At 46.1% G+C, this 22,055-nt stretch overlaps 2 protein-coding genes across 5 annotated transcripts in view; one reads left to right on the forward strand and one right to left on the reverse strand.

Annotated features, from left to right (window-relative positions):
• Positions 1 to 22,055, reverse strand: part of LOC104021066 (uncharacterized) — a 34,458-nt gene that overhangs the window by 5,571 nt on the left and 6,832 nt on the right. Inside the window, exons 2-5 of the mRNA XM_087754429.1 lie at positions 9,713 to 10,704; positions 3,310 to 3,361; positions 3,107 to 3,209; positions 1,691 to 1,854 (exon numbers count right to left, since the gene is read on the reverse strand). Coding sequence (XP_087610555.1) covers positions 1,691 to 1,854; positions 3,107 to 3,209; positions 3,310 to 3,361; positions 9,713 to 10,704 — 1,311 coding nt within the window. The remainder of the gene's footprint in view (positions 1 to 1,690; positions 1,855 to 3,106; positions 3,210 to 3,309; positions 3,362 to 9,712; positions 10,705 to 22,055) is intronic.
• On the forward strand, positions 279 to 22,027 carry LOC148056092 (uncharacterized). 4 transcript variants are annotated; one of them, XM_087754436.1, is made up of 5 exons: positions 289 to 365; positions 9,267 to 9,390; positions 11,438 to 11,514; positions 12,936 to 13,063; positions 14,852 to 15,963. In XM_087754436.1, the coding sequence occupies exons 2-5, from the start codon at positions 9,357 to 9,359 to the stop codon at positions 15,036 to 15,038; spliced, it is 426 nt and encodes a 141-aa protein (XP_087610562.1). In that variant the 5' UTR covers positions 289 to 365; positions 9,267 to 9,356; the 3' UTR covers positions 15,039 to 15,963. The 4 variants fall into 4 exon arrangements, 1 of the variants encoding a protein (XP_087610562.1); XR_015704029.1 differs by lacking the exons at positions 9,267 to 9,390; positions 14,852 to 15,963 and adding an exon at positions 21,656 to 22,027 and having other exon boundaries at positions 279 to 365; XR_015704028.1 differs by lacking the exon at positions 9,267 to 9,390 and having other exon boundaries at positions 279 to 365.

A 22,055-nucleotide genomic window follows, 5' to 3' on the forward strand; every position in this document is an offset into this window, starting at 1 on the left:
AGCTACGCACCGTGCCCTCCGCGGGGCTCGGAGGCTAAAGTCAGGAGCTGGCGGGCCAGCTGCATTTTACACCCTAAAAACACCCATTTAGAAATCAAACTGTACACACGGTTATTTCTAACATCCAGTAACCCTGAGGAACCCAGGTGGCCTGAAGAGGTTTGCGATTAGCGGGCTGTGCTCCGGTCCGCCCCCCTTGGAGAGGATAGGCTTCAGCTGTGGGGAAAGGGCCAGTGCTTTTAAAATGGCCCCGTCCCCCCTCCTGGGGGGGTTCTGCTCCTTTGGGGTGTGGATGGGAGCATTTGCTCCCTCGTGTGCAGCGTGGACATTGCTGGGAAGAAGATGCCTCCTGAGTTAATACTGTGGTAAATCACTTTAATTCTTTGGATTACCTTCACTTAGAGCTGTTTTAACATTAAGTACTTTATTTATATATATATAAAAAAATCTCCTCTGATAGATTGCTGGCAGAATAGAAATGTTTTTCTGTAAGTGCATTTGTTCATTCTGACTGGAGTGGGGAAAAGAGGAAAGAACCCGTGTTTCCCTCCTGTCTAGGAGCTGTATTTGTACGTGGCTGCCACCAGGTGAAGCTCTCTGCTCTGGAAAGCAGGACCAAGGGGTGCAGGTGTTGAAGGGTGCCCAGTCTGGGCACTGATACAGCTCAGGGTGCCCTGCTCCGCAGAAGGCGAGGTGTTTGGGCAGGGGAAGGCACCAGAGCTGTCCTCCCTTCTTTCCCTCTTTCTGCTAATCAGCATGGCCGACTGGAGGAAAAGCTTAGCACGCGTCTCACACCAGTGCAGGAAAATCCTGACCAGCCTGGCCTCCTGGCTAACCTCCTCACCAAGCGCAGGGATGCAGAATGCTTTTGTTTTGTAAGCTGTGACAGAAGTATTACACAGACTGTCCTGGGGCACGCGAGGTCCTTGGCTGGTTGTTTCTCTGCTTGTGGGAAAAAGAGAGAGGGCACTGGAGAGGAGAGAATTGACCTGGGAAAGGCTTTCATATAGGCTTGGAATGGCTGTGCTCTGTCGGGCACTGCGCTCGAGGCTGAGGAGGTGGCAGCCAGACCTGAGGCTCTGAGCGGTCGTCTCTTTCTAAGCAAATAACGGACCAGGAGTGCAGGGGAAAGAGCTAAAGTAAGAGAGAACTTACTGAGCCTGTTCAGGTTTTTGTGCGTGTATTTGAAAGGACCCCGGTACTTTCACTTGAAGCGCTTGATTTTTTGGAGCATACAGCTAACTTTCACATCAGGCTGGCGAGACAGTTCAATAGCTTTCTGAGGAGCTGAGTAACTTCCCCGGCCACTTTGTGGCAGCGGGCAGGAGCAGGTCTGACTCCTGGGCCCTTCGGCTGCCACAAGTGATGTTTTTAATGGAACATCATGTTTGCCAATTAATGTATTTCTGAGGGCTGGTCCTACCGCCTGCTGGCAGACCTCTGTGTTGTCACCCATCAGATCCAAGGCAGACTTCTGCACTTGATCTTCTCAAAGCTGGGAAGCTACTGGCTTGGGGGATCACAGCCCATGGCATTTGATGGTAGCTGAGCTTGAGGGTTAGCAGAATTGCCTGGCTCAGTCACCACCTTTCTTGCAAAGTGGGCAGTAAGCATAAATGGACAGATATAACAAGTGCTGTCCAGGAGGGACATCCTGTGGCTCGCTAGAGATGCCGAAGAGCATCCATACCTGTATTCTGTAGGTGGTAAAGCTCAGCCCACTGGCCCCAGGTCCAGCAGAAATAATGAACACTTCATCACTCCCGGTCTCGGTGGTCACTGCGGATGTGGAGGAGGGCACATCTGGGTCGGTGTCCTGAGGAGACCGTTCTGTGCTGCCTCCGCAGGAAGTGACTGAGGAAAGAAGATCAACAAAGACTGCTTGCCAGAGTCCAAAACATCTGCTCCTGACTCCTCTGTGACAAACCCTCCTCCCTCTCTCCCCAGATGATCTACAGCAGGCTTTGGCTGTCTGTCGCACCAGCCAGAACAAAATTCAGGCCAACACTTTGCTCTCCTGAAACTGCAAGCTTTTAAAAACAAAGCAAAAGGGGAGGGACACCCTTGGGTCTGCTTTCTAATAAAGACAGACCCGAACTGGGACACCTCATACTGAATACACAAGGTTGCGCTGCAGATTGGAAACTTGCAAATTTGCTCAGCTCATGCTTTACTTGTATTTACTCATCCCTGTTAACGTGGGGAGCTGTGCTTTCTGCTTAAACCCTGGCACTGCTGCTCCTGCAGGCAGCCTTACGCTCCAGGGACTGCCACATGTGCATGCATGTGTCCCCAGGGCCTGTCCATCTGGTCCAGGCCAGGAGAGCTCCGGCCACAACCTCCTCGATGACTTTTCCAAAGAAGGACATGGGAAATTGTCATGGTGGGGAGCACAGAATTAGCTTTTTAGGAAGATGTCCTTGTGAGAGCTGTGTGTAATGGCTGATGGTTTAGCGGGAAACTAATGGTGTACAGCAGCACAACGTGAAGCAGCTCCCTGTTGGCCTTCACCAACCAAAAGGGGCACTGATACAATTCCTGTGCTGTGACTCAGGACTGCAGCAAGTGACGTTATTTGCAGCTCGGCTGGGGGGGTCTCTTGTTCTCAAAACACCCTGTGAAGTAAGTGTTACCCAAAGCAGTCTTATCCATAAAGCTCTTCAGAAAAAGTTAGCTCCAGGAGTCAAAGTTGTCCCAAGCCAATGTAAGCATTGTAAAACCCGTCCTTTCCAGACAAGGCTAGGCACAGGGCAGGTGAAACTCTTCCACAATTTATGGATCTTTATAAGTTGTTTGTAGCAGCCTGAACCTGACACATTTGCTCTGCTAACCCAGTGTCTCTGCAGTGCCGTGTGCCATGACAGCTTTTGTTGGCAGCGTCCTGGAGCTGGGCTTGTGCGTGCCCCTTGCCAGGGGAGTTACCCTCCCAGCGAGCCGGGAGAGCTGCAAGGAATAGTTCCCACAACAAAGGCTTTCTGCTGTGAAGTGGCTCTCCAGCTGTGCATGGGCGAGACAGTGAGGAGGACTGCAGGGAAGAAATGATCTGATTAACTGGCCGGGGGCTACGGGGTGCCCTGGCCGGGTCCCGCCGCTGCCCCGCGCTTACCCGCCTGCTCCCGGCTGACAGAGTGGTTGTTGTTTTCATTCTCCCGACTTGGCACCACCAGCTGGAGCTCATTGATATCGACGGCGGAGTTCTGGATCCCGTTCTACAACTCAGAACATGCCCCAGTAAACATCGTCAGATAAACAGTGCAACAGCCAATATGAAAGAGAGAAACAGAAATTGCTGAAGCCATTAGCACTAACCTCCTGGTCGCTGCAGGCGTTGGATGAGCTCCTTTTGGGGCACGTTCTCTGCCTGAAAAGGAGAGACAACAACAACAACAAGCCCACAAGTGAGTTAAAGATCCACAAAAGGGAAGGTCTCGGCTGTGCTCATCCTGCGAGGGGGACCCAGCAGGTTAGGAGCTCTCCTGCCTACAGGAGCATCCAAAATACTTGCTAAGACTCAGGGCAACAAGGCCTGTAGGCCAGGGAGAAAATGATAGGCTCCTGTAGTGGAAAGTCAGCGGAAGAAGAGAAGGACCTGTCGTCGTCTTCCCATGATCGCTGCAAAAGCAGGAACAGAGTTCAGACCTCTGCCAAGTCCCACCAGGCTCCCCCCCCGCCGGCCGCCCTTTCGCGTTGGTACCTAAAGAGCGGGACTGAGATCCTGCCTTTGGTCTGGGCAGGGACATCGTTCTCATCCTGCCAGACCGAATATTTCACCTCTGCAGCCAATAGTGCCTGCTGGGTTGTATTTAGCAAGCAGAGAGCATCAGATGCTGTTCATTTGTATGAACATTTTATTAAAAGACAGCGCTACAGCAGATGATTGCTGGGTAAACATGCCTCTTGGCTGAAGGGAGACAAAAGCACGTTCGTAACCATTTTTTTCCACATTTTTACTAAAACTGAGATTATGAAACAACTAGCGTTATTTACTTTTGGATGAATAAGAAGTGAAGATGTCACAGAGAGGCTGGCAGTAATGAACACGATACCGACCGAAGCATGTGTATTTTGTCCTTGTGGACAGCAGTTCTCCATGGGACAGTGCAGAGAGACACGGGAGCATGAAGGCACGGACCAGATAGGATGGGACCCGTGTTACTGTTTTCCCTACTATCTGGGCTGTGGGCTGGCATTTTTCCTCTTCTTGCTGGAGGGGTTGGTTTGTTTTAAGGGACTTAATCTCCTCCATACAAGTTTTTTTTCAGTGATGTGTTGAAGCCAAGATTTCGAGTTTTCAGTCACCATTTCATTACTGTTTGTTTTTAAGAATGGGGACTCAGAGGCCACCTGATGAGGCTGGCCAGGAGCCGGCGTCTGCTCCATCTCGGGCATGGTGGGTTTCATTCCTTCACCGTATCATTGGATCTCTTAAAAAATGCTTATTGACTGACAAGTGAATTGAGGGAGGAAAAAACCCATGACGTGCCCCCAGCGCTGTTCCTAGTGAATACAGAGAAGACTACAGAAAAAAGAGGAGAACGAGTTGGCGCTTGGGAATTTAATCCAGAAGAGGGCCAGATGGATGGCCGTTATTCCAGGAGGCACAACGGCACGGGCCACCGCGTGGGCTTCTCAGGGGAACTCGGGGCTCAAGCAGGGAAGGCTCTTCCTTAATGCCCTGATTCGGGAAGGGGGAGCAGGGGAAGGCTTCCAAGTAGGAGTGGTGTTGCCTTATCAAGCAAGATCAAACCAAGTAGGAAATGCTTCAGAGTGGAAAATGTGTGTGAAAATATTCCACACACATGCCAGAAGCTCTTATTGGGCACCAGAATCATTTCAGCAGGAGCAACCTGGCGAAACATGCCCCAAAATAATGAATTAACGTGGTGATCAAGGCATTCAGGTAGATGGTGGGAGAACTATGTGTAATTCCCTGCTTTCTCCGCATTGCATTCATTTTTTTAATCTCTTCCCCTCCTCCCAGCTCTTTCCTGCCAAAACCCATTACAAAAATTTAATCAAATCTGATATATTCCTAGGAAATATTCTTGTTTCAAATAACTGGCATGTTACAAGCAAATTTGTTAAAATATTCCCACCCGGGGATTCGAGAGCACAAAAGAAATGTTCTCCTCTAAGAAAACACAACTTAGCACATATTTCTTCCACAATGAACATCAGGCATTGGCAACCCAGACTTGTTAGTTATCCGGATGGTCTCGCTTTTGGGTTTGTTGTTTGAACTTTTAGCATGACTTAACAAATGAAATGTTCAAGTTCTCAGAAACATAAATAAAAATGTGTTCCTGGGATTCTTGTATACAGCTGTCCCATTTATAAGATATTCATTTCCTCTGGGACAAAGCTGAAAAGATGAAATACCCATTTAAAAAGTCTCAGTAACTGACAGCTATGATAAACTAGGATTGACAGAGCAAGTTCTGCATTAAGAAACTGAAATACCTTACATCCATTTGGCTCCCTTCTTTGCCGTTCTTTATAAATGTTGTGCTCTACAATATTTAGCAGCACCGTGACTACCTTGAAATCCACACTGCGGTTTGGCAGAATGAACCAAAGGGAGAGTAAGGTGCCCCTGGCAAAGACAAGTTTTCTCTGCAGGTATGGTAGAATAAGGGGGAATAAGAGAAGGAAGAGTCCTGTTCTTCCCAAAGTTTAAATTAGGATTAAAAAACGGTAACTGGCTGAAATGTCCCCATTTTAACTTTTTCTTCCCTCATCGCACTTTGGGTATTGAGTATCTGATTTCCACTGAATAATTTGATTTACTGTTGAAAACCAACACACACAAAGGTTTAGAGTTTCTAGATTTGGCCCACAATTTTGGTGGAAACTTGAGAGTGTTTTTTCTTCGATTCAGAGCTGCTGCGCAGTGCCTGGAGGGATGTGCTATAGTTTGCAGGGCTGGGGATCTTAGTCTTTCTTTAGCTCATTCTCCAGCTGGACTACATCTCCCGTGGCACGCTGCAGTACCTCGCCACCCAGGAGACCAGCGATTTACATCGGTGCACAGCTCATGGATATAAAACAGGCAACGTGCAAATACACCAGTTTCCATCATTTAAAAGAAGTTGTAACTTAAAAAAAAGTTGCTTCAAACTTCTCAAGTAAACCAAAGAATTCAAGTCTGTTGGAAGCTTTGTGAAAATTGTCCTGTGCTCCCCAGCGGGCAGCTCCAGCTAGGTCGGGCTGTCTTGGGTCTCTAACTAAACCAGCCTGATGTGTAGGTGGGCAGAAATGGAGGACAAGGCTACAACAGGCAGGGAGGGAGGGATTTCTGGGTTGCACCTAGCACAAGGATGGCAGAGGAAAGGTCTGGTTTTAGCCCCGAAGCGACTAGGATTCTCTAGGAGGGCATTACATGACGAAGGCAAAGTTTCAGCCCCAGGTGACGATCAGGCTGCAGGCAGCGGCTGGCAGGGCAGCTGGCATGGAGAGAGATGGCAGCACAGGATGGCTTGATGAAATAGCTGTGCATGTAGGGGGTTGTATATGGAAACGGGTCGCGTTGGCAGGCTATGCAAATGTGAAATGCAGTTGCAATCCATGGGTTGCAACCATCGAGCAAAAGTCTGACTGCACTGGACAGGATTAAAATTAAATAAGGTGGACATGTCTGTTGTTCTTGGGGCTTGGGAAAGAAAATAAAAAATACCCCATTACTCGGGCCAGGCCTTGTGGCCAAAAGTAATTAGAATTATTGGCCAACTAACAACTGAAGCTTTCATTCCCTCGCCAAACAGCAAACAAAAGCTGCAGTGTGGCAGAGACTTGGAGTTTCCCCAGAGAGCTTTGCCCTGGCTGAATGCAATGAGCCCGAGCAGACACTGCTGACGACTTGGTGCATTGGAGTGGCAGTGGGTGCCAAGCCCATCCAGGGCCATTTCTACCCCTGGCAAGGCAGAGCCTGCTACTTTTAGCTGAGCAAGAGCAGCAGATAGAATGGGAAAAAAAACAACAACTCATAGCTAAACCTGGTACCAGAGGAACAAGTAAAGTATGAAAAGAAAGTGAAAGGCAAGTTTACGAGGCCGAGAGCTTGAAGGTTACTATTAACGTCCTTTGCAATGGCACGCTCCAGCCAGGACGAGTATAACCGCGTCCCGAGAGCTGGTCCCATTTCTGAGCGTGCTGTGTTGTTAAAGCATCTTCGTTTCTCCCCTCAGCCCACCCCTTGCAGTCCTGACATTTTCTGCAGCGAGGACAGGCTGTGGCTAATGCATATTTGACACCCGATTTCAAGCCCCGATTTAGGCCGAAAAGCATAAAACAGAGTTTTGTGGGCTCAAACTAAAAGAAGTTTAGATGTGCTTAATGGCCTCTGCAGTCTTATTCTGAGCTGCATCAAAAACCCCGCAGCTGGGAAGCGTAGGCGAGCTCCGACCAGTGCCAGCGGTTCGGGGGCCAGAGACCGATATCCTCGAAGCCGTTAGTGCAGTAAGGAGGGGAAAGAGTCTTCCAGTGCAATAAAAGTGAGGTTACTCAGCACAGGTCATGGCATCGCTTCCACATGTGTCAGACCTCACTTAAATGCTTTAAGTCTAACAAGAAATAAAGTATTGTAATCAAGGCCTCCCTGGTATAGCGCGTGGGGAATACAGGCAGCTGGGATAGTGAAGGGCCTTTCAAGAGGCTAAAGGACTAGGGATAGTCTCTATTTGTATACAGTCAATAGCTGACTGAGGTATATCTTCCTTTAAAAAAAGAGTTGTGGAGCAATGAAAAGGCATAAATGCCAGTGTTAAAAGAAGTGACTCTAATCCTGGTCCTGCGCCACAGGACCCCTGGTAGGATGTATTTGCAGTGACCAGAACATACAAACGTTTGTGTGGGGCGAAAGAAAGGGGTTCAGTTTTTCTCTGTTGGTCAGCAACAGCAGATTGTTCCCTTATTTTGTAAACATCTGACAAGCGAAAAGCCAAATTGTGCATGTGAGCAGCATGGCCTGACTTTCTAACAGGCTACAGAGTAACTTCAGCCAGCGAAATCTCAGATTGCTGGTGTGCTTTTTGGTTTGAATAATACTCTGCTTCATGGATAGTTACAGTGAAATTAAATAAGGGTAATGGAGCAAGAACAGCATACTCAACATGTGTATCAGCCCAGGCTGCTGCCATAGCGAAGGGAGCATGTTTCTGTCTCTTTTTTGAAGATTGGCAAGGGTATAAAAATAAAGTATTTGGTATCTGGAAGACATTTTCCACCAGACGTTTTCCTTTAGAGCTAGCAAAAAATTGTGGTCTAAATTAATGCTCTGCAAGCTCTCTAAAAAGGAAAAAAGGTTAGTTAGATGTAACACATGCAAGTTTAACTCTTACAACTATGAAAAGCTCAGACCCCAAAAGCGGGAATTTCTATATACAGCAAGAGAGATTATATTTAAGCTTCACCACCTTGCCCACGTTCTCTTATACTCAGTATGATGGCCTGTATATTGTATTTATTCAGCAAGAGCTAGGGATGCAGCCTCCAAAAGGACAGGGAAAACAAGGTTCCTCTACCAAACCCAGCCCAGCGACCAGGAGCGGCTGGGCAGCCCCGAGGCCTTTGGGCTGGGAGGATGCACAACCGCGACGCAGGAAGAGAGCAGACAGACCAGTTGCATGCTGCCACTGGGAAACGAATGCTCTTACTGGCAGCCGGTCACCAGAGCGGAGCCCTGCGAGGGGCAGTATTTGTTTCAGTTTACCTGATGTTTTCATTGAAGTCAAAACATTTGAAAAATACTGTTTGTTTTGACAAAAACCTGGGGAGCTTGGGCTCTGTTTTGACTTTGTTGGAAGGAAAAAAAATAAATCACTGTTTCTACAGGAATGTTTTCACTAGGGAGTTAGTAAGAAAAACGCAAACACATGCTGGGGGGCGGAAAAGCTTTCTCCTGATAGATACAAAGAAAACAAGTACGTAAACCAAGAGCAATCGACTGGAGAGCTGTGCTTTTGTCACTGGCTGGTTTTAGCAACTTAACTAGTTAGCATCAGGACCTGGAAATCAGAAACCCATCCTGACCATCAGCTCACTTGACGGTGTCATTTCGGGTGACGTTTGGGGACAATCACAGGTACGGCAGCCTGGCTCTTGGCTCTTCCCTAGCAGTCACAGGGATGCGCAGATGACTGCTTAACGCATGCAGTGCATTGGAATTAAAATGTCTGCAGTCTCTTGGATAAAACATGCTACAGACTGGAAAATAATATTTACTCTTAATTCTAAGTGCAATACTTCTGTTATTGTTTACTTTTCTGCAGAGTGTTAGCGATGGTTAGAGTCCAACTGCGGAACGGCTGTGAAGAGGCGCAGTGGCTGGCAGCTCAGCCTGCTCGGGAGACTCGGGAAGGATGATCTTTCTCTTCTGCATCTGTCCACTGGCCAGTTAGTGTCCCAAAACTGAGGTTCAAAGGCACCGCTGCCATTGAAACAAAATAATGCCCAAGAAAGTCCTCACCCTTTGGGTATTTCTACAGGAAAAAGAAAATAAATTGGAGGCACAGGAGCTGTAGAACTAGGAAAGAAAACTGAGGAGCCTAGGGCAGGAGCAGTGACTGGTATTGATCTCCTCTGTATCCACACGCTTTACTACATTTAAAGGACAGCAAGCGTTAGCAGAGGAAAGGAAACATAACTTTGTTTTCTGGTCTTTTTCCTGTGTGGATAATATCCCATGCTTCAAAGGCTCAGATACGCATCATCTTACCTGCAAGCTATGCAGAGGGCAGAGAGCAAAGCAAGTGCAAAGGCGACGATCCCTGTTATAATTGCCAGCATCATCATGTTTTCCTTTCTCTCCTGCCTCACAGCATCTACAGTGTTAGGGTCGGTGATGTTCTTGTATTCAAAGAGCATTGCAAAGCCTCGGCCCCGGTCTGTGGTGGTGATCAGTTCCATGATAACCTCAACCATTTCCAGAGACGAACCAAAGACCATGGTCTTGTTTAAAGGTAAATTTGGTCCACAGAAGCGAGAGGAAAACGTGATGAGATCAGAAACGTATAGTACATCATGGGGACAGACATCCGCTGCTGACTGGGGGCTGGAGGAGATTTCCACGGGCAGTACTGTTGTGGGAAGAGTCCAGCTCTCTCCTGTAACTTCCTCTCTCTCGCTAGCAGCTCGGTGGGCAAGCAAGAGTTTCCCTTTCAAATCTTCTGTTTCCAGGCCACTGGTATTTTGCCTCCACATTGTGGCACCACCAGCCCCAGGGAATGGCAGTTCTTCTGGTTGAGCCTTGGTAATCGCTTTGGGTTCCTTCATCTGCTTCGACTGGTTTTCTTCAGATGCTTGTTTGGCTTCATCTTTTTTTGAGGAGGTTCCTGGAAGTTCAGCCAGGTGACTAGCGAGGTCCTTTGACTGATCTCCCGTGCTGCTCAGATTCTGAGCCGCCTTCGACATCCAGGTCTGGAGAGAGGGTTTTGTGGTACGGGGAGCAAAGTCTAGGTTTTCCTCAAGAGCAGGCATGTCCTTATTTCCTGTTTTAGTGGGGGCTGAAAAGCCATCCCAGGGGGCTGGAGTTTCACCAGAGCTCTCAAAAATGTCAAAGTCAAAAATTTCCAAGATGAGATGGGTTCTCATGGGAATGAAAAATTGCCAAACGCAGTGTGTCCCGGGGTAGTAGTTGTTTGGAAAACCCGGTGATAAAATCAGGCCTCTTTCCATCGATTCCACCACCGCACCACAGGAATAATACACCTGGGAAATAAAACAAATAAGCTTACATCTTGCCAGAGATGATATACAGGACGCAGTCTGCCAGACCTACTGAAGGTCCTACTCTTTTCTTTCCCTTCAGGGACTGGTATAAGATAGCGTCGAGAAAGGGGACTTCGTTGAGCTTGTACAAGTCTAACTTCTGCTTTCCCATTTGGAGCATTAATCTAATATGTAGCCACTCTTAGAGACTGTGGAAGTGCATACTGAGTGATCAGCCTTCACAGAACTATAACCCAGATGAGTAATTCACACAATTCTCACTTTCTACTACTGATCATAGCAGGATCCATTTCTGCTGTTGGCTAACATACAACTTTTTGACCACACGAATGTGTTGTCCTAAACAGCTGGTTGTGTGACAAAAATCTTAAGAAGCTAAAGAAAAATTGTGTTGTCACAGCATCTTGATCTCTGTGTTATTTTCATTACAAAAACATTTTTAATGTAAAAAAAACAACCTTGCATTGATGACTACCCATGATTCATGCATTCAACTCAGCTTCTGTTTCAAAGACATTCAGCCTTATTTACTTCAACAGGCAGTAAAACCTAGGTGGGTTTGATTGGGTAAATTGTCTCTTCTTCAAAGGCAAAGGCTCTCAAAATAGTGATAGTAGACATCAGCGCTCACTAGTAAACTAGCAATCAGCATGTGTTTGGCATAACCCAGCGATAGTCCCATGTGACATTTGCTATTTTTTTCTTTCTCCAGAAATAGCCTGCAGAATCCAACGAGGAAGGAAGCCCATAAACGGTGGCACTAACTACCATGCTGCTGCTTCTCTAAAGGTACGTGAGGCTGCTTTCACACGTCGTATTTACAACTACCTTCTCCCAAAGACACTCTCAGAGCCTTTTTTCAAGATTCTTTCATAAATTTGGAGAGCACCGAGCCCTGTCTGTGCCTTGGGCAATTGTTTTTGAAAGGGGGGAAAAAATAAGTCGGAAGTACTTGGGTCACAAGCCCTGTCTAGGAGCATGGGTTTACAAGCGTTAATTGGAAAAGAAAGGGAATGCTTTGGGTTTGGTGGGTTTTTTTATTAGAAATGATTAGTCGTCTTGGTCTGTTATCTATTTAGACACAAAGGAAGCTTGGCAGTAGAACAAACAAAGCTTATGAAGTCCCTATAAAGCCACAAAGATCAAAATACTCCAGATTTTTTTTCTCTTAGTCCCTCCCCTTCCTCATATTGAAATGGAAAGAAAAAAAAAATGCAATGCCAAATGTTAAAAACCCTTAAATAAAAACAAAAAGCCAGACCTGTTCTGCGAGGCATGACCTTTGTTTTCCAGCAGGTGCTTTTCATACTCTGAGTGATTTCAGGGTGGATGGCAGGATGGCAATGGAAAAGGACCAAAACAGCAACGTGGGTGGAAATTGTATTCTGTATTCAACTTGAAATCCATTCTTTGACTTTTAAAAGTGTCATTTAAATCAAAGCTTATGTCAATTATAGTGGAATAAACTACAGGCTTCTCATTTAAGGCACCTGGGCTGGACTATGGCTTGAAGTCTCAAGTGGAAAAGAAATCACATTCATTTGCCAAAAACATATTATTCTCTGTCTGATGCCTTAGGAGTCCCACAGCCTGTAATATCAAAATAAAGTAATAGAAATTTACTGATCTTTTCTCTAGGAGGTAAAGTTTTGGGGTTTACTCTGAACTAGCTAATGCATGGTAAAAATCCAGGTGAAAACATCAAAACTTTATGTCAGTTTAAGAGGCTATAGATCCTAACATTTAGATCCATTTGCGAATTCACGTCAGAATTACAGACACATTTGTTGTCACTTGGATTTTACCGAAAACTAGCTGGTTTCCAGTGATATGCTTCTCTTCCCTTAGGGGAGAGGATTGCTGTACACTTGGAAGAAGCAAAGGGGCTTTTCTGTGACTTCCCTCATATTCCCTCCCTCCGTCCCAGAATATCAGTGCAGGCTTGCCTTTGTCCCATGTTAGTCTTTTAAGCTCATTTTTAAACAAGACATTTGCATAGCAAGAAACAGTAAATAACGCCTAACTTTTCAACTAAAATATGTACCCAGGTTTAGAGCCAGAATGCGCACCAGAACTGTTGCTGTTGCAGGGCAGTACTCCTGGATGTGGGAGGATTACAGATTGGCCCAAACCTCCTTAAATTAGCAATGATTGAGGGTTGAGATTTTATTTCGAGGAATATGTGAACTGATCTAGTTGCCTTTTTTCAGACACTGAGAAGGCGCTTGGAGGTGTTCAACAGCCCCACCTCTACTACCAGAAGACTTTGTTATCACCCAGAAGCAGCAGCCATCAGCTCAGTGGATCTTGTGGGATTAATCGCCAAAGTGCTGAATGGGTGAGTGCATCCCCCCATAAAGCCCTCGCCCCCGCTCTCAGGATAGGCTCCCTTGCTTGCCCGCATTTTCACTGGAACCTGGCATCATGTGGAGAGAAATAACTTCCAGACTCTGTACGCATCCGAGGAGCCTCGGATTCAAGCTCAAATGCCTCTTGTTCCCCTACGAGCCACGTGGCCACCATTTGGCTGCAATATCTAGCTGAATCCCAACAGGTACCCTGCATCCCCGACCCCAGGCAGGGGGGGATTTGTGCAATGTGTGCATTCCAGAAATATGGCTGAAAGGTCATGGCAGTGGGGGAAGTGTTCATTTATTATGGCTTGGGAGACTGAAACGATTCAAGACTTGCTCTGAGACCAGGAAAAAAAACCCACAAGGGACAGGAAACGCAAGACAGATCCGAGGCGGGGGGAAGGCTTTCTGATTAATTTATAATCCACAACTGAATGACTGACAAAACTGTTTAGCTCATTTGAATCATCCATTATGAAGGCTGAATTTTATCAATTAGACACAGATGTTCCCTTCTGCAGCAAGTTATAGACTTGTGGGCTTTTGACAGAGGCACGCAAAAAATTTGGCACATTTTTAATCTTTGCAAATGATAGGTGGTGGTTGTTTTAAAAACAACACTTGATACATGCCCACACCAATTAGGTCAATTATGAGCAGGGAGAATCAGATTACCAGTCCTGTTCATCTGCTTTTCAGTACTTCCCACTCTGGCTGGCAGTCCCAAATGTTTAAAACAGTTGTTGAACGGAACCCGCAGCCCGCTCTGGTCGGGCATACCCTACCTGCCTTCGACTTAGGGTCGCTGGGGAACAGCATTTCGTAGGTTGCAGAGAAGGAGTAACTCAAACCTCAGCTATTGCTTCTTGGGCAGAAATACAATGGCTGAATATTTCAGAACATGCCAAGACGTTGTATTTCCCCTTTTCATACTACACAACCCACTCAGAAGCTTAAATCTATGCCCATTACTAAAACTGCCCCAGTGTCACGCACTTACTTACCTCCTCCTGGGCTGACATTTGGATTCTCTAGAAATGCGTAGTCAATATTGGCACCAGCTTCAAGCTACTTAAGATACGCATATGTAAGGAGTTATAAGGCCTTTGCACCAGGAAACGCAGGAGTAAGGAGTACAGGGCAGGACTCTGTGCTAGCCCCTGGTAGGTAATTCCCGCCCCGATGGCGGGATGAATGCTCTGCTGCCCTCTGAAGCGCAGGTTTGCAACAAACCCACGTGTGATGCAGCTGCAGGGAGCCTGGGGTTCTTCCTTAAGCAGACAGCTATGTTGGGTTGGAACAGATGTGGCCACCAGTGACTGTAAGCCATTGTTCAGAAACCTCACCGCAGACACCAGTGCCTGCGTCCTGAGGAGCACCGTCTCTCAAAGAAAGAGCAAGCCCTTGGTGTGTAGGGGTGCAGCACAAAGCCAGTATGTGGTTTCTTTGAACTGGACCCTATCTACCGAAGAGCTCTTGAGAAGCAGGTGGCACTGATAAAAAGGAGAATTCCCATGCAGGAAGCAGGGAAAATAATTGTCGTGGCCAGATGGGAGTTATTATAAGGCCCAACCAAGTATATGCACAGGAAAGCATAGTTATCATCACCTGAGTAATATAACCCTCAACTCTGCTCTCCACTCGCACAACACCTACAAGTGCAGCCCTGGAGCCTCTGCATTATTCCAGTAAGAACATTGTCAGGGAATCAGCACATTGTCAGGGAATCCCGCTATGAGAAGAATTAATTAGCACCCTTTCTTTAATCACAGTTACTGCCAAAGAAGGCACCAGACTAGAACTCGATCAGAGGCACGCACAGAAGCGAGCTCTTCATTTTGCCAGGACGGGACAAGGTCTTGCGGCACCTCACATCAAAGCCAGGAGACCCTCCTGGCTGCTTCCACCAGAGTGAAGCCACGCTCAAAACCTGCAGGAGGGTCTTGCAAAAAGCCATGAATGGCAAGTTCTGGCAGCCTCTAGCTGGCCCACGAGCGCTCTTCTGTGATGGGTACCAGCCTCTGCCTCAATCACGAGAAGCAGGCAGGGCTCAGTTTCTCAAGCTTCTCTGTCCTGCCTCCGAGAGAGAAATGCTTCTGGCATGAGGGGATGCGGGGAGCCCAGAGGGAGTGTGGGGAGGATGCTGTGACATGTAGCTGGTAAGAGAAGGTGACACGGTCACGCGGTTTAGCTCGTAAAGACATAAGCCCTACTGAAGAGAAGTGGAAAGAAAGTGATGCAAGGTCCTGGCTAGGGAAACCCTCAGCCCATTTGTGCTCACCGCTTTTGCTGAAGCTCAAAAAGGTGAAGCAGTGATAAATTTTCTTCATTCATGTTAATGCTGGTTACAAGGAGCTGCTGTTTGCAGCATCCTGGAGGACACCGTCTTGCATCCCAAAGGCTGTTTATTTTAAAAGTGTATTTATTTCAAAGAAAAGGAAGGAGGACATCCTGTCTTGATGTTTGTCATTCCTCTGTGAGCACCATCTCAGATTCTCTGGCTTGGGACCTGTCCAATGTAGTTTGTTTTCTTTTACAACACACTCACCCAAGAAACAGCAAGTTCTCTTGGTGCGTACCCAGAGTCAGAGTGAAAGCCTCAGCAGAGGAAAGTGGAGACACACAGTGGACCCACTAAATTTCCAAGACCTCCTCAGAGGCCAAGCCGCACACTGAACAGAGATACCTAGTTTCAGGCTTGCAAGGAAAAGATGTGCAAAGATCGTAACCTACTTTGCCCCCATTAATGACTTATGCACATTTCAGCTTCTGTGCATTTCTCACATGTATTTCCAGTTTCAGGCAGACTTGAAAATGTCACTTCCACTTCTTTTTAGAAATGACAGAGAAGGAATAATCCACTATATTTCAAACTGACTGAACATTTAAGCGGTGCTGCATTTATTAGTCTTTTCAGGAACAGACATGAATTATCTCCTTATCCAAGTTAAAGGGCTTTTTGGTCTTTGCTTGAAGACTGTACTAGAAAGACTTAATACTAGAGTAATGAGTGAAGGTGAGGATAGAAGCTATTTATGCAGACCTTGGGCCCTTAAAAAAAAAATCACTCTGAAGTCAAAATACTTGGTTATGATCCTGTGCTTTTGACCGAAAGATTCTTTTATGTTTTGTCCCTTCCTGTAAAATAGCCCCACTACAGAAATGATCCTTTACTGATTTTTTTTTTTTTTTTTTTTTTGAGTAGGAAAGGGAGAACCCCTACCCAGGTAGATTTTTTTTTAAAAACAAAATCCACTGCAGCTGCCTAGTGCCAGAACAGGACCACAGGCTGTATACGGCAGTGCTGTAGTAGCCTTATCTTGTCAGCCTACAGCTGATTCAACAGCAACAGTGGAGGAGGTATGCAACTAGTTTCTGGACAGAGATGGATGCAGTCTTAGAATCCAAGACTGTTCAGTCTGGATGACTAAATTTAGCCATCTGAGCTCACCATCGTATCAATGGGGTGAAAACCCAGCACGCTTTATTTGGGATCCCTCATCCCTCCAAAATTAAAAACATCTTATGTGGACACATGCACACACATGTGTGTTTCTTTCAAAGAGCTGGCAACACTTTGAGACTACCTCACCAGCTCCTGCGCGTTTTATTCTGCCCCAGGGACCTCTTTAAAACCCTGGCTCCGCCAACATCTTTGCAATTGTTCAAAACAGGCGGGGTGAGGTACGGTATCTCGGTTACTTCCCCCTTCTCCCCTCCAAATGTAGGAGGTTTATTCTGAGTTAAAGATCACTCGGACTCGCGAGGCCATTTGAACAGAGCCAGCCACCTGGGATGAAATATGAAGTGGCCCCAACGTGCAGCCAGAGCAGAAAGAAAATGCTAAACGTAGGGCTTTAAAAAGAAAAGGAGAAGGAAAAAGGGAAAGTGGTCATTCCACACACCCTGCTTAAGGGGGGAAAACAAAATCTAGACAAGTCTTTACTTGTTGACGTGGCTGGAACTAGCTGCAAAGCTACAGAAACACAATTCTTGTGGTTCCCAGCGAAAGCCCCAAGTTCTCCTCTCACAGTATTTCTAAGTTAGGGAAGTCTGAGCTTTTTGGATGCTCATCAAATACAGGATCTGAGGAAAGACTACCCCAAGAGTAAGGTATAAAACTCCAGTCTGTTAGTTTAAGTGACCACATTTACTTCACTAGCTGACTGATCTAGAGATCAAAGCTGGTAGGACTTCTTCCAAGTGGAGGACAAAGTTAATCAGAGACTTCATAAAATTAGCGCTCTACTTAATTTTGCATTTTCAGCTCATCTTTGCATGCAAGGTTTATTTTCTTTCATTAGCATGAACTAGATACAGCAGCAGCACATCTAACCTATTTTTCCACCTGGCAGTACCAGAATTCCTGGAAGTGCCTTGGAATCACCATTTCCCCCTCTGCCAAATTGCCCTTGCTGTTTAAACTCTGAGACAACAGCAAAAGGAGGCTCCCTCATCCCGTACTGGGGCAACTCTTCAAGTATCTCTGGATGCCTGAAAGTAGCAGACCTGGCAGAAGTAGATCAGGACATGGGATTGACAGTGTAACAAAAATTGCTGACGCTTTGCTTAGTTATTAGGAGAGAGTTGACCCTGGGTCCTTGTTCCAGTCCTTAACTGTAATTTTTTTTCAGATTGCTCTCCAAAAAGAGTTCTCATCATTATGAGAGTGTCCTGCTTGCTAAGGGGTCTCCCTCGCCCTCCCAGCAACCCTGTCCCAACACAAACCCATATACCTGTACACACACACTTCGTATTCTCTCCTTGCTCCCTGAGCAAGTTCCCATAAACAAGCCCTGAAGAGGGTTCAGTTGTGGGACTCTGAAACTGGGCCGAGCATACATTTGCTTTTAATACATTTATGGCATCAGAGCAGTTGCACTCATGTTTTTAAACAAGGGTCGTCTTGAAGTGAGTGCAACCTGCTGGATTTAACCAAACCAAAACCGCATTGTTTAACAGATGCTGTTACTTCAGTGGTGGGTAGCAGCAGTTCCACCACATGAAAGTGATTATGGATGTGACATTTCCACTCTGCAAATCCCATTTTCAGGAAAGAACCTGACTCCTCTTATATTTCTTCTTGGCACACATCAGACAGCTTCACAGGGCCCCGTTTTCACACCTATCACTAAGTTTTCTGTTGTTTTTAATGGTTTACAGGACATTTGAAGAGAACAAATAGGCAGGTAGGAAGGGAAGGGGACTACGAAAGCCTGCTACTGCAGGAGACAAGGAAAATAAAAATATTGTTAGAAGAGGGAAGGAGGGAAGCAGGAATGCAGTGCAGCAATTAGAGCAAAGAATGCAAAGTCTGAACGAGACTTCAGGACTTGGAGGCCCAAATATGCCTCAGACTGTAGGCATGCTATTTTCTCTTATTCTTTCCATATGTGACTTTGCTGCAGCTGAGCCCTGAGCTCAAGCGTCACGACAAGATTGCTCGGAAGGCACTGCTTTATTTCACTGGAGAACAGATAACCTTCTCCTTACTTCTTGGGGGAAAAAAAAAAATCTGGGAGGATGGTAATGTTTGCATACCCTTGGACAAAGGCAAGTAAGCTCTGTCAGGATGGGAAGCGGCTGGCAGGGCTCTGGATACCCTCACCTGCTCTGGGTCTCCGAGGGCAGCTCCCAGCGCCTGCCTGGAGCTGCAGCATTTCCTACGGCAGCTTGCCAAACTGTTGGGCAGGCCACTGCCACAACAAATCTCTGTGAATCAAAGCAGCTGCAGAAGAAGTGGCAGGGGAAGGTCAGCGATCTCATTAGAGCCAGGAGGCCCGGGCCCCCCAGCCACGGCGAGGTCCCAGCTTCACAGCTGCAGTGTATTTTGATACCTGGCCTCAAGCAGATTGCATAATTGCACCATGAGGTCACCATCCCTCCTCCTTGATCCCCTCTGAGAACAGGAGGTGGGGAAAGGAAAATCACAAAAAAACCAAACATGGGCACTCCGACAACCACCAGGCACAGCCACGCACTCCAGTTTCTGCGGAGAACAACAGACCTCCTCATTTAATTCCAGAAATGCAATGCCTTTTTCTCCTTACAAGTAAATGCTTGTTTGCAGAGACACAAACAGGGGCTGTTTTCCGAACAATCACCCATGGAACCGCGCAGCTTTCCATAGCATGATCAGCAGTGTATGCGGTCTGTGCATACGCTGTAACTTGACATTTTGTACTTGCCTTTGGAGCAACCAGAGGAAAGGCAGCCTAATGCTCTGCTGCTTTTGGGAGGTTCAGGTGAAGAAACAAAACCAGTTTATCCTTTATTAGGCCAGCGATGCCAACCTACACTACAGTTATGAGCAATGGGCAGAATTTTCTGCAGTAGCCGCAGATATTTTGAGTACCTGATGCAGGATTCCTATGTAAGGCCATGAATGAAGATCACCCAGCTCTGGGTGCAGGGCTTTGCTGGCTAATTTGGCTTGCCTCCCTCTCCAGACAAAAGCCAGAGTTGTTTTCTGCAGAGGGAAATTCAGAGCAGGAGTTAGAGATGGTCTTAACAGCCCTCTGAAAGAATATCTCCTTCTTTCAGCAAAGGTGGGACTTGAGGAGGCTTACTGGCTAACTCAGCTACCTAAAGCATCATAGGTGAAATCTCAGGATATTGAAAAGATGATAAAACCATTCTTGCTCCCTTTCCCCATACCATAAATAGGCAGAAGTTTTAGTTCTCCCCTTTCAGTTCTCTAATTAAGATTGAGTTGGATTCACCTACAAGAAGTCTTGGAAGTTACAGCTATGTAAGTCTGGCTAAGCAGAGTGCTCTCTCCTTATCCAGTTTGTTCTTTGATTTACACTTTTAAGGCTAGAATTCTTAGGATGAAGAGTTTTTCTCTGAGCTTGGCAGGATCCTGGCAGTTTATAGGTACTTTTGCTACCGGACAGTTTCCCAGGTTGAAGTTTGCACCACAGGAGTAACCCTGGCATTCATTGATTACTCAGTAACTGTTGTATGCCAAGGTGTAGACATGCTCATGAAGTGGATAAAATCTTGGTAGGAGTGTGAAACGCAGATAGAAATGCTCTGGAAGAGACCTAGGCCAAGGCATAGGACATTTCTAATTTTTTCTTTAATTTCATTGATACTCTTACATCCAGGTGCTTTTACTAGAAACTAGGTGCCAGGTCTTATTCTGAACTCTCCCTCCTCCCTCACTGCAGCCCCACATTGCAATATTAATTTCCTTCTTCTCATCTTGGTCTGAAAGGGACAAAAGCCAGATTGTTCTTCTAGGAAATGATTTGAAAAATCTGTTTAAAATATGCAAATCCAGTGCTTGGAAAGACCCACTTGACTAGGCAGTGTTCCCTTGGGGACTGTAACTATTACACTCATAAAATAGGACTATTTTAAGAAGAAACCTGTCATTAGCATCTGATAAATTTATTGTGTTATGTTCATGCAACAAATGCAAGTGAGACACGTCATCATGAGAGCAGTCTGAACCTTGTTTTTCCCCTTTCATCCCAACATTAGCTTTTACGGCTAAGGAAGCATACAACGTACCTAAGATAGCATGCACCAGGGAGTGCTAGAATTCACGTCAACAGCTAGCATTTTGTGTGGACTTTTCAGACTAATCCTTGGAGGAGACAAAAAAAAAAGAGCTAACTCTTGTGACCAGACACTCAACAGACAAATAGAGATTCTCCAATACAGGTGCAAGATGCCATATCAAATAAGATCCTATGTCTATACAAAGCTGCTATCCCTGTTCTAGTTTGGTTTTTTTTTTGCTGCAGAAAATACCCTCATTCAAACATACAAAAAAATGTAAAGCTTTAGAAACAGAAACAAAGGCATCATTTAGAGTGTCTCCTCAGGCAAATAATCATGAATATGATGGGACCATCGTAAATAAAAGTAAGGCAGTGTAATGAAGAGTTCAAGATGCCATGGTCATTGGCTTCAGGGTTTTAATAGGTCAGCATAGGTCTTTTTTCTACTAGAGCAAGTTCTCATTAACAAAGTGTACACAACACACCATAGAAAAAATTAACAGTAAACGATAGGGTTGGTGGGAACGGACTGGGGTGATGAGGGAGTTTCCAGAAGATCAGTCTGGTTTTCATTTTCTATAAAGTGAACAGGCCAAAGCAGCTCAAATTAAAGAGTAGAAAACACGGTCAGATTGTTTGAACTGCTTGATAACCAGAGGAAATATATAACAAAGCAAAAGCTACAGTGCTGCAGTAAAAGTTTCCATGTAGAGTTGAGTATAAAAGTGCACTGAGCAAGTTATGTATGTTCATAGGAATCTGTAAAACTAGTGTTTCCAAATTAACTTTATATACATAACCTCCCACATACATGGGGAGATTTAAATAATGAAATCCATATGTAGCTTAGGTGCCCAAAAATGCTTTGTTTTGAAAGTACCAGAAACAGAAGAAAGGGGAACTCAAAGGAGATCCCATGCAAATTTTGCCAGCGACTTCCCAGGAAATAAATTTGGATCTTTAAAAGCAAACAAAACACACACATATACGTGTAAACTGGCCTTGCAAAAAAGAGAGCTGTTTGTGCTTGGATTTCCAGCTGTATGACCCTATTGTTTCACCCAGACACTTCAGATGTTTCACATGTTGGAAGCCTATTGCACGAACATACGGAGAGGGGAGCAGTCCGCATGTCAGAGCCAAAACCTGCAAATGAGTCCGTATCGCCACTAGCATGCTGCAACTGCCTGGGAGCCGGCTCGCTGTTTCACTAAAGGTCACTAGCAGGTGAGAGAGCTCATGCAGAAGACATGGATAGTGATCCTTAAAAAGCAAGCAAAGAAAAACCCTCTCCCTTTCCCGCAACATTTTTAACTAGGCTCCCCAGGAGCCATTGCTACGGCTGAGGCTGGCCACTCAGAGGGCTGTCACGGTCTGAACGCGCATCCTTACTTTTGGGTGGGATACAAACAGCAGCGCTTTTCCCCACCTCGTTGTTCCGGGGTTAGTCTCCTCTTGTGCACTC

The sequence above is a fragment of the Nipponia nippon genome, unplaced genomic scaffold (genome assembly GCF_047370975.1).
Source record: "Nipponia nippon isolate SJK-2023a ecotype South Korea unplaced genomic scaffold, ASM4737097v1 scaffold_18, whole genome shotgun sequence".
NCBI lineage: Eukaryota > Metazoa > Chordata > Aves > Pelecaniformes > Threskiornithidae > Nipponia > Nipponia nippon.